At 49.4% G+C, this 16,380-nt stretch overlaps 4 protein-coding genes and 2 non-coding genes across 6 annotated transcripts; all 6 read left to right on the top strand.

Annotated features, from left to right (window-relative positions):
- Nucleotides 1-286: 286 nt before the first annotated feature.
- Nucleotides 287-2,544, top strand: NCU08434 (5-methyltetrahydropteroyltriglutamate-homocysteine methyltransferase). The gene is made up of 2 exons (XM_958311.3): nucleotides 287-1,524; nucleotides 1,597-2,544. Exons 1-2 carry the CDS (start codon nucleotides 888-890, stop codon nucleotides 2,163-2,165), a joined length of 1,206 nt encoding a protein of 401 aa, XP_963404.1. The 5' UTR covers nucleotides 287-887; the 3' UTR covers nucleotides 2,166-2,544.
- A 2,026-nt stretch (nucleotides 2,545-4,570) lies between these two features.
- On the top strand, nucleotides 4,571-6,258 carry NCU08433 (hypothetical protein). Its single transcript, XM_958310.2, has 2 exons — nucleotides 4,571-4,984; nucleotides 5,073-6,258. The coding sequence occupies exons 1-2, from the start codon at nucleotides 4,913-4,915 to the stop codon at nucleotides 5,913-5,915; spliced, it is 915 nt and encodes a 304-aa protein (XP_963403.1). The 5' UTR covers nucleotides 4,571-4,912; the 3' UTR covers nucleotides 5,916-6,258.
- A 685-nt stretch (nucleotides 6,259-6,943) lies between these two features.
- Nucleotides 6,944-7,862, top strand: NCU08432 (hypothetical protein). The gene is made up of 2 exons (XM_958309.2): nucleotides 6,944-7,281; nucleotides 7,377-7,862. The coding sequence occupies exons 1-2, from the start codon at nucleotides 7,011-7,013 to the stop codon at nucleotides 7,781-7,783; spliced, it is 678 nt and encodes a 225-aa protein (XP_963402.2). The 5' UTR covers nucleotides 6,944-7,010; the 3' UTR covers nucleotides 7,784-7,862.
- Nucleotides 7,863-8,570: 708 nt separating this feature from the next.
- Nucleotides 8,571-8,686, top strand: NCU15677. The gene has a single exon (XR_897840.1). It is a non-coding gene; the product is annotated as a 5S ribosomal RNA (ribosomal RNA).
- Nucleotides 8,687-9,847: 1,161 nt separating this feature from the next.
- Nucleotides 9,848-11,331, top strand: NCU08431 (hypothetical protein; the record flags this gene model as incomplete). Its single annotated transcript, XM_958308.2, has 4 exons — nucleotides 9,848-9,970; nucleotides 10,042-10,455; nucleotides 10,565-10,665; nucleotides 10,768-11,331. 4 exons carry the CDS (start codon nucleotides 9,848-9,850, stop codon nucleotides 11,147-11,149), a joined length of 1,020 nt encoding a protein of 339 aa, XP_963401.1. The 3' UTR covers nucleotides 11,150-11,331.
- A 1,774-nt stretch (nucleotides 11,332-13,105) lies between these two features.
- Nucleotides 13,106-13,876, top strand: NCU14142. Its single transcript, XR_897839.1, has 2 exons — nucleotides 13,106-13,558; nucleotides 13,630-13,876. It is a non-coding gene; the product is annotated as a ncrg147 (non-coding RNA).
- The last annotated feature ends 2,504 nt before the right edge of the window (nucleotides 13,877-16,380 follow it).

The raw sequence follows: 16,380 nt of genomic DNA, 5'->3' as shown, positions 1-16,380 counted from the left end.
AGTTGGGAATGGGGTAATTCTAGAGGAACCAGCAACACTTTCAAAGGGCTGACAAAGCTGTGCGACAGCTAGCTTGATCCCTGCTTGAGGTCGAAGCGGGGCAGTGGTCAACCGATCCATACCCCGCTAAATACCCCACTACCTACAACACGACATCACCGCACTGCAAAAGGCAGACTCCGAGTCGACGGCTTCAATTGGTACAGCAGCCTCAGTTATCCAAGGGTTGTGCTTTGTAGAATGGAAAGTGGTGAATTCCACACCTATATTATTGTACATTATGCCAGAAGAAACGAAATGACATTGTTGATTTGTCCGGATTTGTTCACTCTGCGTCCGCCATCCAGACACACCCTTCAAGTTGTTTTCATTACCTACAGCAAACTCTGGTGATTTGATCCCAATCATTACCTCTTCGTGGTCACCGACGTCCAAGCACCGTCCACCAATTCACACATCAACATTGGCCCCAGAACTACGATGGAAGTGTACATGTCAGGATCATCCCGAGGTCCCAAGCACCGCTATCGGCCCACAATGACATGGAATCAGAGTTCTCATTCACGCTAGCAGCTCCTCTAGCGTAGCATGGCACTGGACGTCCAGTGCCGTCCACAGGCTCCGGCCGGTGCTATTCGCCGAATAAGTCAAGTTCCATAATCCGGGGTCTAACAAGGGGAAGCCATTGGACCCGGGACTCGGACATATCACGGTCGTCGGGCAAAAAAAAAGGATCTGCCCTTGACCCCTCTCCTTGCTATGTGTCTGCCCTCTGCCTTATAACTGGAGTCAGGGAGCTCTCCCTTTCAGTTCCAGCTTTCAGGTAGCTCTTTTCCAGCTTCTCTCCATCACCACTTACACCCACAGTCCCTCAAACACCAATCAACATGGCTCCCTTCCGCGTCGAACATATGGGGTCCCTCCTGCGGCCCCAAAACCTTCTCGACGCCCGTGAAGCCATCCGTGACAAGGGCCTCTCCCCGGAAGAGGCCGGACTCCCCGCCATCGAAAAGGAGGCGGTTGGCAATGTCGTCAAACTCCAGCAAGAACTCGGCTTCAAGGCCGTCAACAGCGGCGAGTTCAACCGCACCCGCTTCTGGGGCTTGATGTGGGACGAGTTTGAGGGGTCTGTCGCTCTCCAGGAAGCCGAGGCCAGCATGTTCCGCCTTTACCACCCGGACGTCGTCAGCCTGATTGAGAAGGACCGCAAGGTGATGCCGGGCGACAGTGTCATTGCGGGCGCCAAGTTGAGACACAACAGGGAGAAGAGCAAGTCGAACTTGCACGAGTTGAAGCTGGTGCAGCAGTTCACCCCGAAGGAGGAGTGGGCGAACATCAAGTTGACCATGATCACCCCGGCCTGGTTCCACATGCGCTACAAGCAGGGCAAGGCCTATGCCGAAGGCGTGTATGCGAATGACGAAGAGTACTTTGCCGACGTGGCCAAGGTTTATCAGGAGGAGCTCAAGATGCTCTATGAGGCTGGCTTAAGGAATGTGCAGTTTGATGATCCTGGTTTGGCTTGTACGTGTTCTTCTGCCCCCAATCCACTCCTCCACCCTCCTTCCCATCAACTAACACCCCCCTGCCCTCCAGACTTCTGCTCCGAAGAGTTCCGCGCCGGTTACGCTTCCGACCCCGACAACACCGTCTCCATCGACACTCTCCTCGACTCCTACATCAAGCTCTACAACGACTCCCTCTCCCTCCTCCCCGCCGACTTCCACACCGGTGTCCATCTCTGCCGCGGCAACTTCATCGGCGGCCGCCACTTCGCCTCGGGCGCCTATGACGTGATTGCCCAAAAGCTTTTCCAAGAACTCAACGTCAACACCTTCTACCTCGAGTATGACACCGCGCGCGCCGGCGGCTTCGAGCCCCTGCAATACCTTCCCAAGAACAAGAATGTCGTGTTGGGTGTGGTGAGCACCAAGCTGAGGGAGTTGGAAAGCAAGGAGGAGGTGAAGAGACGGGTGGAGGAGGCCGCGAGCTGGGTGGCCAAGGGGACCGGAGAGAGCAGGGAGGAGGCGCTCAAGAGAGTCATGGTCAGCCCCCAGTGCGGCTTCAGTACCCATGAGAGCGGGTACCCCCTCAGCGAGGACGATCAGAGGGCCAAGTTGAGGTTGGTGAGGGAGGTTGCGGATGAGATCTGGGGGGAGGCCTAAATCAAGTGCTATGAGAAGGAGCTGGTTTTCCTTGCCGCATGTTCAACCACGGTGTGGCAACAAGGTTAGCAGGATTGGAGGGCAAAGATGCATCTGGTTGCGAGTGGGCGGTTGGCGTATGAGATTGTCGTTTAATGGCATGGGTAGCGTGGAGTACTGGATATCAACTTCCAGCGTGGCATAGATCAAAGGGATGTTTTTTGATTGGGTTCGTTATAATGAAAAGCATGTTTTTTCCAGAGATATTCCTTGTCGATTGCCAAACGAAGGCTAGCCAAGGTCAGTTATACGTTAAACTTGCTCTCCTAAATGGACATGCCTAGCTAGGTAAGCTGTTCCTTTGGGAAGTTCCAATACTAGTTTGTTTGCTTATGACCTCTAGTTAACTGTCTTGGGGCGATTACAGTAAGTCTTGAAAATCTTGATCTGAGTCGTGAACGGATGGGACTAGCAAACAAACTTTATCCGGGGATCGAGATTCAAAACTTCCAAAGGATCCGATCAGCACAAATGATGAAGAACAAAAAGTAATCCAACATGGCTACCTCAGGGATGCTCGGTCTTCTTTATCAAGGCTAGAGACGCCCGCAATCTTGTCATCATACTATCCCACACACTCTCTTTCAAGAGAATGCTCGCCCTCAAAAAGATTTTAACAGTACATCGATCCTCTTCGCGAACTTTGGGGGGACTTTTAACTTCGTTGAAAGCTTCACGCACGCTATTAAACCAACACTCTTGCCCCTAAGCGACAATCGCCATCAAAGTCCAGCCAGCCATCCGCCACCATGAGAATAGAGATAAAGCCTTGCACAATTACACTTCTTCATTTCATTTGAAAAAAAAAAAAAAAAATGAAATAAATACAAGAACGACAAAGAAGGTAAAACCGACAGAAAGGAAAGCTCCCGGTACTAGTGCCCATTAACGAGCGAGAGTGGTGTTCCGTGATTTCACAAGTGAGCCTCCATCGTAAAAGGATACCCACCTACACTAAGTATAGTTCTCCATCAAGACATCCCATATGATGACATCAAGTAGCAAGTCACCCTCAACTACTTTCAGTTTACTTACCCGGTCTTCGAACTGAACTTCAGTCCTCTTCCATCATAAATTATTCCCTGAAGAAGAGAAAATTCCTGAGGTACCTATGTACCTTACCTACCTACCTTGGACCGTACTTCCTTTCCTTTCCTACGAGACCATGGTAGGTAAATGTGATAGCGGTACCTAGGCTGCTGCTGCTGCTGCTGCTACCTCAATCAGTCATCGGGTATGGATGCCATCGCATCGTCACGGTACCTAGCATTTGTCTGGTGTTTGTTGGTCATGGTCTTGACAACCTAAGTGGAAGCAGAGCCAGTAGGCTATCTCAGCGTGCTGTGTATGTAGGTAGAGGTATGGAGCTGGAGTTTGTGGGGAGTCTAGAGGTAGCTATGAGTTATGTGCCAGGTTGGTTTGCTATTGATCAATCGATGTTGACGAGGACAGACCCAAAAGAAAGAAAAAAGAAAAAAAAGAAAAAAAAAGGAAAAGAGGGAAAAGGAAAGCGCTGCTGGCTGCTTTGCTTAGATGCATTGCTATCCGAACCCCAGCAGATTTGAGTGGCCTGGCAATAGCGGGGTAACAGCTGTCCGGTGGGGGGTGTTCTTCTGTTTGAGGGAACAGTTACCTGTAAGGTACCTCAGATGTAACAGTCAGTCCCCTGTAACTCCCTGTAAATCCGCCTATGCTGATAGCGTAGATGACTTTGCATAACGCCAGAGACACTAGGTACCTTACATGACAAGACCTCGACGCATCGTGAGATTGTGTAAAAGGATATGTTAGTCCCTTCATCAATTGATTTTCCAAAAATATTCTTTTAATAAAATTGTCGACAAACTCGAATTGGGTCTTGAGACTACCTCACTATGGAGTGATTCCGGTTCGTCCCTTCCCGGCCCTGGACCCCCCCCAACCTTCCGTTCAGCCCAGCCCAGGGCATCGCATCCCTCCAGCCTACAAGTGAAGTACGAACAAAACAGCACCCCCGCGCAATGGCAACCTCCCGTCATCTTGTCCCTGAGTCCCCGACAAAGTAAAAACCTCATGTACTTCTGAACAGTAAACAACCTCTTCCAACGTCAGCCTCAGACCTACTTTTAAGCGCCAAATCTCTCTCACAGCATACCCCATTGCCAGTCAATCCGAACAGGCGCAAGGCACCGCCTCCCGCTCTCCCGCCCCCCTGTTCGTCCCAACCTTTAACTGGGCACCGTGAACCAATCATTGGCCTAAACTCCTATCGATTCGTCAAACAACCGCGCTTCCAGATTGTTTCACATCACCATGCACCCTGTCTGTCTGTCTGTCTGTCTGTCACTTGTCAACTTTATGCGTTCCTTAGTTTCCTTGTTTAGAATGTGAGCCTGAGTGGACAAGGAATTGGGAGACGCGAGAGAGAGTCAAAAAGTTTTTAAAGTCATGCTTGGGCTCCCCCCTTCCCTTTCGTCGCGGGTAAAGAGAGACTTGTTTCCTTTCTTGCAGTGGCTTTGTCACTAAGTGTTCAGTTTTCGACGTTCTTTGTTTCTTTACTTTTTGGTTGTGTATAGCGCATACCTAGTGGTTCATAAGTGAGACTTTCTTTTCGAGATTTTATTTTTCTCGTGTTATTTTCCTTGCTTTGTTTCTTTTTTTTTTTTTTTCCTCTCTCCCTTTTACTGTCATGTCAACAATCGCCATCTAGGTTTACTTACTTACTCGCAATGTTCTCACCACCAAACTGCACCGTCATCCCCCCCTCAGCACCCAGCGACGCAGGCATCGCGGGTGCAGGTGTAAGTTCCATATCCAAGCCCTTCAACATCCATCCCCATCTTCTTCTTTTTCTTTTCCTTTTCCAAATCTAACATCCCCCCTCAATAGGTCCTGATCTCCTCCTCCCTAACCGCCACCATCGCCCTCCTCCTCTCCGCCTCCTTAATCCTCCAATCCACTTTTTCTTCTAATTCCCGCCCCTCCACCATCCGCCGCAAGCTCCTCGCCTCCTACTCCGACCAGCAAATCCTCATCGGCATCACACTGCAATCTCTCGGTCTGGCGCGCTCTTCGCACATCATTCCCTACCACTTCTTCATCATCTGGATGCTTTCTTTATTGTCCATGGCCACACACAACGCCACGCTTTTGGCGCTGGTCCAAGACTTCAAGAGGGATTGGGTGCTGAGGTGGATGAGACAGGGCTTAATGTTTGTCAATCTGGCGCTGAGTTGTGTGTATGGGGTGGTGGTGTTGGAGGGGAAGAGGAAAGGGTGGGAGGGGACGATGCCGGTGGGGTGTATATGGGCTGTTGGATCTGTGAAAGGAGAGGATGATAATAATAATGGGAAGGTAGTAGCGGGGGGATTGGACTACGTGGGCACGATCGTGACGATTGCTGGGAACGTGGTGGTGTTTGGGCTGGCGACGTGGTACTTGCAGAGTAGGAGGCAAAAGTGGTATAGGATCGTGCAGCTGGTGGGCATGCTGTTGATGATGGGGATTGCGGTGGGTGCGGCCGTGAGGGTGTTTCTGCTGTCGCAGGCGTTTGGGAAGCCGGATGTTCAGCTGAGTGATCAAGGGGAGAAGCAGTTGGGATTTGGAAGCTTGTTGGGGCTCTTGATGATGGCCTTGCCGATCATATCGATCATTGAGATCAAGAGAGGAGAGGTAATGGTGGCGCCGCCGTTGAGAGATGATATGTCTGATGATGAGAAGCCGTTGGTATGAAGTTTGAAGGGCTGAAACAGCGCCCAGGGATCACATGATGATTCCGTGGCCTGGAGAATCTGTTCGCTTGGAAATGGGAACGAAACCATTGGCGCAATTTTATCCCGGTCTAATCTCCGGCAGTCGGACGTCCGATGGTACGGACACGGGATGGATGACACCTTCCTATCGAAGTACTTTAGCCTGCAGGTCCGGGCTGCCATCAATTGGTCGAAACCGACGTGACTATATGGCGTAATAAGCGTTCTCCATGATTGAGATAGATGAAGTCGTGTATGGCAATATCCAGCTTCCGTTGTAGGAAGATAGTACTAAGAGCTAATTACAAATTCTGAATCTTTGGGGCTCTCAACAAGCCACGCTGGTCGAGGACAAACGAGTAAGACACAATTCAATGGAGTCTCTGATATTTCCAAGAAACTCCCGAGCCACAGTGAATGATATGAAGCTCGAAATACACGAGTGTACTCATGTTTAAGATTCATCGAATCCTCCAACTTTGCGGTGAAACCGACATGTGGAATCGGTCAACGCATTGGAGATTCTCACCTGCAATCAATCCACACCACAGCCATTCACACCGTAACATCAGGATGAAGTCCAGACATACGACTCCAGACGACAAACAGCATTGGTAGCGGGCACTGGATGAAGATCGTGCGTTTTCCTTGCAACGTGGCACACAAGGCAAGTCAAATCAGGGTAGCGAATGGCCAGTCAAGGCAAATCGTGGGGAACTCGCATATTGCATGACCTCCTTCTTTTGGGAGACAAACCCAACCGACATGTTGAGTGTAGGTGCCTTTTGGTACATTGAACCGGATCAAATTCAATATGCCTACGCATAGACAAGTTAAACAAGCCAATGCAAGTAGAATAACTGAATTAGGCAGGGCAATTCGACCCCTAACTTACCTTTCCTTGGCTGTTTCCTTGTTCGTGAAGAAGCACGGTCGTCGTGCCTTCCCTATAAAAACGGTAAGAGCTCATCAAGCCCTTCCCCTCCGAAACCATTACTGTACACAGAGTACTTACCTACCTATTTTCCCCTTCACCACCTCACTTGTGCGAAACTGAACTCCCACAGCAGCAACCATGCGTCTCTCTCAACTCGCCGCCACCCTTCTGACCGTAGTAGGCAACACGAACACCGCCTTCGCCAAACCCGTTCAGTCTCGAGACACCGTATCAGCCAAGTACTGCGACGCCTCCACCGACATCTGCTACTCCGAGTTCATCAGCCCTGAAAAGATCGCCTACCGCTTTGCCATCCCCGACAACGCCACCGCCGGCAACTTTGACATCCTGCTCCAAATCGTGGCCCCCAAGACCGTCGGCTGGGCCGGTCTAGCCTGGGGAGGCGTCAGTGAGTCTTCCTCCATTCTTTTTTTTTTTTTTTTTTTTTCCTCCATCCCACATCTGCACCTAAAATTCTCCAATCTCTAATGCTCATATGAAAAGTGGTCAACAACCCCCTCCTAGTCTCCTGGCCCTACCAATCCACCATCATCGTCTCCAGCCGCAAAGCCTCGGCGCGCACCTACCCCCAGGTTTCCAACGACGTCAGCTACAAGGTCCTCGCCGGCTCCGGAACCAACGCAACGCACTGGACGCTCAACGCGCTCGCCCAGGGCGCGAGTGCGTGGGGGACTACCAAGCTGGATCCCAGCAGCAACGCGGTTCCGTTTGCTTATGCGCAGTCGGCGTCGCCGCCGACGAACCCGGCGGATGCGGCTAGTAGGTTTAGTATGCATCAGAGCAAGGGGAGGTGGAGCCATGATTTGGCGAGTGGGCGGATTGCGAACTTTGCGAGTGCTGTTGAGCAGCTTGAGAAGCCGGAGGAGGAGGAGAAGGAGGAGGTGAAGTAGGTGGTGCAGGGTAGGGGAGTGGGCTAGACTGAGTGCGTGGGATGGGAGGCTTGGGGTGGTGATTGAGATGAGGAGCGAGGATTGATGAAAAAAAAAAAAAAAAAAAAAAAGATGATAGCTAAGATGAAGTACCCGTGTTTCGGAGTTGGTTGCATGCCTACAGACCTGTTTCGTTTGGCAAATGTTAGCTGGGTGGTATGTATGGTAAAGAGAGAAAGATGCAAAAGAAGCGTTTCCCAACAAGAGATACACGAAAGATCTGTCTGCTTAATAGACTTACCTCGTAGATAAGTATCTATCATATGTGTCCAAAGCGTACCTGGATGTGTGCCAGGTATCAGGGGTAAAGTATTAGACAAAACCAAATGGAGCGGCGATCCCGCTTGCACTACCCCTTCGATATGCCTTCTGATGTAAGCGAGCCCTCCCTACCTCCAGACAACAACAGAACCAGATCTTCACTACCTACCAGTCAGTAAACAATCATGGAGATATCAGTGAATCATCGAGCCCAACGAGTGATCAGACGGGCTTAGGGGTCGAAATCCCAGATAACGTGAGGTGGAAGGCTGTAGTCAGCCTGGTGCTTAATGCGTTTTTCCGCATTGTAGATGGTATACCAAGTAAAGAGATACTCAAGTGAACTATTGAACCAGCTTCTACTAACTCTATCGACATTGAATATTAATATTGGTGTACTTCAGTGGTACTGGCTTGGATCAGGACAGACCTACAAGGGATTCACAGCCAATGTTATAGGCAAGCAAGCAAAGCATATCAAACACATACGACCATACCCACTGGAAAACTCGGGATCCCGTCCGCTCTCCCATAGATAAGCCAGTGAGGGCCTGACTAGTAGTTGGGTCGGTGACGACCAGCGAATCCCAGGTGTTGTATGTTTTTTTCGTTGTTGTTGTTTTCTTTTCCCTATTTTCTTTTTCTTTTTCTTTTTTGTCGGATTTTTTGGATATGCGAATAACGCTTGTGATTGTAGTATGTACTGACTTTATGGTGTCTGTCTTGAGTGGACGATTGCTCCTGATGTTCCCCCTTTCTGGGGACGGGTATGAAGACGAAAGTCGTGATCAATGAAGTGATTGTCGGAGGGAGGTGGACTCAATTGAATGTGCTGAATTGTAAAGAAGGGATGTTGAATACCCGCCTGGAATGGTGAAGAAGGTATTTAACCCTGAAAGTGTCACGCAAGCGAGTCACGCAAAGAAAGTGCTAACAGTCAAGTTCGGTCTGCCGGTCGCTTTCAGTGACGAGCAATGCCCCTTGGAAAGGATGCCTTATCCATCGCAGTGATCTGAAGTAGGTCGACTAAGTAGAAAGAAAGAAGGCGTAAAATGTGACTTTGAATTCCTGAAGTCAAAGAGCTGGCTATATGGAGCGCCCTCGACATGGAATGGAATCGTTCAAGTACCTAGGCAAAAAAAAATTATGACTGCCATCAGAAGGCCCGACTGGACTGGACCACCTTCGAAATTGAGCATGTGACTTCATTGGTCAACGCTACAAAACGAATTTGCCTAAAGTTGTAGCAAACTTTGCGAATTACTACAGGTTTTTTGATTGTCCTTTCCATCAAAGATATCTTCCATGACAAAAATGCACTTTTTGGAGAAAGAGTGTAGGTGAAGTGACGGTAACGAGTTGTGGCTTGAGATTGCCAGTTTGTGTTTGCTTTTAGCCTTGTCAAGGAAACATTAAGATCTGCTCAAACAAAACCTATCTTGTCCATGTGAAACTTGCTTGCAGTATCTCCAGCAACGAGGACAGTTCTATGAATATGCATACCTACTGACTGGGAAGTACGCAACCCCTATTTCACTTATGGCTTCAGTTCCTCTCAGGCAACCAAATAACGGTTTTCGAACCGTGGAGCTTATAATGCACCGTGTTCCTGGTCTCTTGGGTTTCAAGAATGGGTTCCATTCTGTTCGTAACTCCCCGCCCAGAAAAATTGTCTTGTCTGACTCCATTACTTTTCAATTGCCATAAGTAATGTCTCAACTACTCTGGGATACGGGCAGGCTGGTCGAGACTGCAGTACCGACCATGGCTAGCAGCATGATTGTCTTTCACCTCATTGCCACTGTTTGCATGTCCATGCGATTCTACTCAAAGCGTCTTTCAAAGACCAAGTACTTTGTTGACGATTGGGTGTTACTTTTTGCCTGGGTAAGAAATTCTCTCTCACCACGCAGAGCCTGAAGAATGCCTGAAGCTAGTACTAACATGGAGCCTGACAGATCGTAGCCACTGCCTACATCGTCCTCGCCCTCTACGACACCAAGTACGGGCTTGGCTTTCACACGAGCGACATCAAAAGCTTAGGTCCAGCAGTTTATCGGCCGATGTTTGACAAGAACCACATGATTCAACTTCCGTTGCTGTTCACGGGCATCACCATTTGCTGGGTTTCCAAGCTCTCGTTTTTCATCACGCTTCTTCGGCTGGTCAGAAACAAGACGCAGAAGACGGTGCTTTGGATCGCCATGACCACGAGTTCGGTCTTTCTCTTTTCCCTCTCCATTGTTCAGCCCTTTGCTCAATGCGGGAGCGTCTTGGTCGCGCTCTTGAATGAGGATGATAGTAAACATTGTGTTCCGCACAACATAACTGTGCCCATGACTTTGGCTGCGTATGCTTTTGCTGCTCTTACGGTATGCTGGCCCGGCATTTCCCTTTGTTGGTTCTCAAATATGGTACCTACACATGGTCATTATTCAGTTGACTTCCGTTGCTAACATCCGGACAATTATTCGCCATTAGGACTTTCTTCTCGCTATGGTCCCAACACTCGTGGTATGGAAGCTCCAAATGCAGCGGCAGCAAAAGATTGCCATCATCTGTGCTATGAGCACAGGATGTCTGTGAGTTTCCTCTTTTTCTAGCGTGTCCATCAACATTCCTATTAGCTTGAATAAGTAGCACTTGCCAGAGCCCGCTGACTCAAACGCCACCCATGTCTCCAGAGCTGGCGTTGTAGCAATCCTCAAAGTCATCAAAACCTACGAAACCTTCTTCCTCGGCCAACAAGAACTCTACGCAGCTGGCCTAGGAATCGCCTTGAACTCGGTCGAGGTCAGCTGCACAGTCATAGGCGCCTCCATACCGTTCATCCGGCTTTTGGTGCCCAAGCTGACAAAGGAAAAGAAGAACAAGAGGCCTGATGGGGAGGTCGTGGCCATGCGTGACCTGCAGGATGACAATAATCAGCAAAGAAGAAAGGAGGTACCTGTAAGGTCGTGGTATGGGGCATCGAGCGGTGGTTCCACGTCGAGCGGGCTATATGATACCAGGTATTCGAAAAACGATGATTCGGTTGCCATTTTGGAGGTTGAAAGAGAGATGTAGAACTACCTAAGGTGGAAGACAAGGGGATAGGTGGTGGGTTGGAGCACATGGTGTAGGGAACTTGAAGTACTAGGCTACAGGCCTTTTAGCGCTTGCGTGGAACAGCCTGGGTGGAGCGGGGACTCCCTTTTTAGAGGATTACGTAGGTCGGGATCACGACTGTGAGATCCCCTCGACGAAACACCAATAACATGGAAAGTGCCCTGGCTGTATCACCAGGCCACAACCCTTCCCTTTCACCCTTTACCATAGGCGTCGTTTCACCAAAAAGTCGGGTACAGGGGTCAATACCGCCATTTAGCTCGGTTGCCCGCTTCCCGATTCATCTTCATATGTCTAGAGGTACCAACCCTGACGGAACCTTTCTACCTACCTAGAGGTACCTACCAAAGACGGCGAGCTCCTGTGCAATAAACAAAAACGGGCATGATGTGAGAACGAGAGACTATTCGGGCAGGCGGGCTGGACCCGGGCACCTAACTTTAGTGCAGTCATTGTAGGCAGGTGCAGCCTGTAGACGGCTCTGCAGCTTTCCTACCTCTAGGTACCTACACTAGAGGTACCTACTGACGGGAGCTCAGGCATCCCTTGGGTACCTCTAGCCACTTCCTCCGTCCGCGCCTCCTCCACTCGAGCTCTTTAACTTGGTTTTCCCTCTTCCACAACGAACTAATCAAACCATGGGAGACACTCGGCAACATCATCAACCCCCAACGTGTTTGAAGACAAAACAATTCCGAAGTCATCTTTGAGATTGAAACGAGTATGATATCGGATTTATTGGAGTAGCTGGAGAGCAGTTTAATGACTGTTTTGGGCGATCAAACAAGGTGAGTTGATCGCGCGGAATTTCCAGACCCTGGGCACATCCTCCATCAACCCCCCTGACACAGCTGACTGAACATTTCTTATCCAGTGTCTCCTACAATGCCCGCACGCACGACTCTCTAGTCCATGCTCGTCCTCAGATTTTCGATTTAAACTACCATCATACGCGTTATGAACTCCGACCCATTACCTGCAAACGCGACAAGACGACCGCGGTATCTCCCCCGTCTAGCGTTCCCTGACGTACCCCAATGATCTTCGGTTGTTGTAACACTTCGAGATAGCAAGTCGACTTAGCTACCACATCATCAAAAGATAGCGTGATACTTCGGTCCTCTATACATCGGTGTCCAGTTCGGTGCGATAATATCCCGGCAAGAAACTCCCATCACGAAGGGCTTGCACGGAAGAGCGTTCGGCGAAGAGAAAACGAGGCGAGTTAGGATTCTACAGATACGGAAGATGGGGATGGGGGCTGTTAGTATCTGTCGCATCCACAAGTTGGTATCATTGTTGTCAATCTTGGTACAATATCAGGTTCGGTCACAAGCTCATGCGACACACAAGGATGGCCTAAAGGCTGGGATGATGTTTACATGGCATTTTGCAGAGATGGTAGGGAAAACGATGAGAATGCAATGATACTACGGGGCTTTCTTGTCAAAGAACCCAACCCAGGACTGGATTGGGGGGTGGGGGCGACCAGCCATCTTATGCTCGGCCGAAGAAGCATTTCCGGATCCGAAGCAAACACCAAACTTCTATCGATATCCACCCCCCTGCCGTTCAGTACTGGGTTGATGTTTGCCATCGCCAGCCATGGGTAACTTCTCAAAACCTTGTCAACAGTTAGCCACCCGAGTTAGCACGTGGTCATCTGCGGCTTGTTCCGAGGCATCAGCAGCAACAAGCTGAACAAAGTGAGCCAGATAGGACCCAAATTTCTTCACCTCGCAAACTTAGCACACCATCATGATTGCTCGGGACGTCCAAAGCTTTTCCAAGTCCTGTACCGCGGCGCCCTTAGAAACTGACCCGACATCCTAAGGGGGCTGTTATTGACTTTCCAGACGGGCCTTCGCACCCGGGCAGTCAAATGCCTACAAGTCAATCCCAACACAGTCGAGCAGACAATACATTCTTCAGTGTCCGGCAGCCTTATACCCGTATAATGGTCATGTTACGACACTCCTCAATAAATTAGCGATCTCTCGGCTGTCGCCTTGTATAAATGTACACAATGCTGGAAGTACTTCTCTCCGTCTGCAAGTCACAGGTCCGTCAACACATACTCAGGAAGGCACGGGGATACTAAACCATGGCCTGCATGGCGCTGAGGAGGGCTGTCATTTCTTTTTTCGCTTGCAGTTATTACACTGCTTCTTTGATATCTGGGACAATCGAGGCAGAAAGAGGTTTTCGGAACTTGCCATCATCTCGAGGATCATATCTTGCGGAGAAAGCTTCAACTTCGCGCCTATTTTACCTCTAATCTTCGATACCAAAACGGCACCAAAATAACAGGTGACTACCCCCAGGACCCGGCATATTCCGCGCGATTACAGAGTCTGCAGACTGCACGTAAGTTCGGCTAGGTAGCTGATGGTGTTCCCAATTTTTTTTTCTTTTGTTTGCTTACCTCCAACCAATAGGTAGTCCGCAAGTAGTCAGCCACTCGAAATAGTTCATGTTTGCCTCTTTTTTCCTTTTATACGAAGCAGGAGCTCTTGACTCGAATATCCAACCTGGGGAACGGAAGTTTTCCAGGCTCCATGAAGCTTGGAACCCCGAGGTCTATCGACAGCATCTAGGTACCGAGAGCATACCGGGTAAACTCAAGCATTCCGGTTGCAAGTGCATAGCTCATATAAAAGGTCCCCGTTCTTGGGAATAATTGAGTGTGTTCTTAGGTACCCAATCAAAAGCCCACCCACCCAAGGCATTCCTCTGGCAGGGATACCCTACCGTACCGAACCTAGGTACCTGAGGGTTGTTCTTGTAGTTGCATTTTGCACCGTTCATGCGCAAGCGTACCTACCGCGTTTTAACTCCGTCGAGATTGATGAAGATATTCCTACTAGTTCTAGTGCGTACCGGGAATGTGCCCGTATCCAGGCGCCGTCTTCGTGAGCAGAAAGTCACGTAGGTCACTTGACTTGTCTTCAATGGTTATACTATTTCCAATTTCATACATAGGCAAACAAGCGCGCGGATTACCGCAAAAAGAAGACTCTAGAGGTACCTACCTTAGTAACCAAGACAACCACCGTTGTAACTACCACACTCTGAATGAAGCCTCCCTCCCGTCCATAGGTACCAGACACCGGCCGGATCTCACGCCGTCATCTTTGTGCAATCGTCGTACGACATGATACATAGGTATGTTAACGACGCGGTTAGGTCCGCACAACTCAACCTGCACATGAGATCTTGTACGACAGACAGACGCCGGAAGGACTGTCTGTCTCACACTAGGCACAACTACCTGCCTACGTAACGGCGTATTCGCCATTTGGGCATACTGCTTGGAAGTGCCCGAGTAACATTTGACACCTGCCGACGGACCGAGTTCATTTATAGTGTAGTCTGGGCCAGAGGAGAGAAATCATGGCTGGGCGGCGAGCAAAAAAAAAAAAAAAAAGATTATAAAGAAAATTATATCAAGACGAATCTACTTAGGTACCCACGCAGCAGAGCCACCATAGTATCCGAGCAGGGCAGTCAAAGAAAGTAAGTAAGTACCAGACAGGTAAGGTAAGTACCTATGTAGGGGCTGACGTTCTTTGTTTCATACCTGTACCTAGAGGTAGGTAGCTAGAGCTGCTACGGTCGTGGCTCATGGCTCTAGGTACCTACTACCAGTTCTCAAGCGTTACAATAACTCAATGGATATCAATAACTCCCGATGCATGTATGAGGAAACAAACGGCCCGCGACCCGTCATGACCAGGCAGTGGCGGAGGGACTGACTTTAGCGCTCGCTGGCTCGCTGGCTTTGATGTTATTGGAAGTAAGCTAGAGGTAGCTAGGTAGTTGTACGATTATCGTTGGGATGATTGGTAAGAGTAAGAGTAAGGGTGAGGGTAAGGTAGGTAGGTAACAAAACCAGTCGTACTACTTTGTATAGGAAAGGTGTAGTTCAAGTCCTATGTTGGACAGTCATTGAAATTTGTGTAGTAAGAAGAACAAGAGACTGGCTGGTCCTTGAAAGATTTAGGTTGAGACAGCGCAGGTCAACACTCGGAGGTTAAATCAGCCATGGGCTAGTAATGTAGGGATGGTGTTTGATATTCAGGTTCAGAGCATCGTATTGTGATGTATACATAGGTAGGTAGGTACCTAATCAGAACCTACCTAATCACTTGATCACCGGCCATTGAGATACATACTTGCTAATATCATTATTAGAACAGGATTGCTTTTTTTTCTTTCTTTTTCCTCTCCATAGTGGTGGAATACCTACTGACTCTCTCTTGCGCCAACATTGACATTTGACCGAAATACCACGTTCGGGACCGCGGCGCGAGGGGAGGGGTGTGTGTGTGTGTGTGCGCGTGTGTGTGTTTAACGACACCCAATCATCGCCGTGGCGTTCTATCCCTTGCAGCCAGCAAGCCGTCTTGGACGATTGCGCAAGAACTAGGTACCTACCATTAGGTTTCCCAGGCATTTGGTTAAAGTTTGCTGTGAGGGTACGTACATCCATACGTGATTATTGATTCTTGCTTGGCTATTGTTGGCACATCTGGCCTCGCTTAAGGACGCGTGGTGTGTGTTTCTGGAAGGTCTTTGCGAAGAATGATTAGGTAGGAATCTGGTAAGTAGTGGGCGTTGCGTTAACGGGCCAAGACAAAAAAACAAATGTTGAAGACTGGTAGATGTTGTACTGTGTAGGCTGTCGACAGTCGAGTTCTTTGTTGTTTGCTACATATGTATGCCCACCACCCACCCCCATCGCATCAGGCTAAGCTCGCCGCCGCTCACTTGTCGTTCTCTGAGATGATGGATGGGTAAGTAGGTAGTCATTTGACTGAACACTTTGTTTTTGCTCTTGTGGCTTGCTTGGAGAATGCTGCAAGCCCATGCACGGCATTCGTTCTTCATGAGAAGGCGGTAATCCGGCCATCGAGCGGCTCTTTTTTGCTTTTTGCGCCACAATGCCCGGTTCGATGGCGGTTCGCTTTGTTCTTTCGGTTCCAGTCCTACGAGCGAGTCCGCAGATCAGTTCTTTACATTCGACGGTTGCGGGAGTTTGTGAGTTGCATTACAATCGGCTTCTTCAACGGTGCGGCAGGTTTCGTCGTCGACAAGTAAAATATGACAGCCGCCCTCCCCCCCCCTCCCCCTCCTTTTTTTTAATCAAGTGAGGGCGATAGAGGCTACCTGGCTAGGCCCGATCTTCA

This window comes from Neurospora crassa, linkage group II (genome assembly GCF_000182925.2).
Source record: "Neurospora crassa OR74A linkage group II, whole genome shotgun sequence".
Classification (NCBI taxonomy): Eukaryota; Fungi; Ascomycota; class Sordariomycetes; order Sordariales; family Sordariaceae; genus Neurospora; species Neurospora crassa.
The sequence above is the reverse complement of the archived record's forward strand: the minus strand, read 5'-3'. Positions and strand labels throughout refer to the sequence as shown.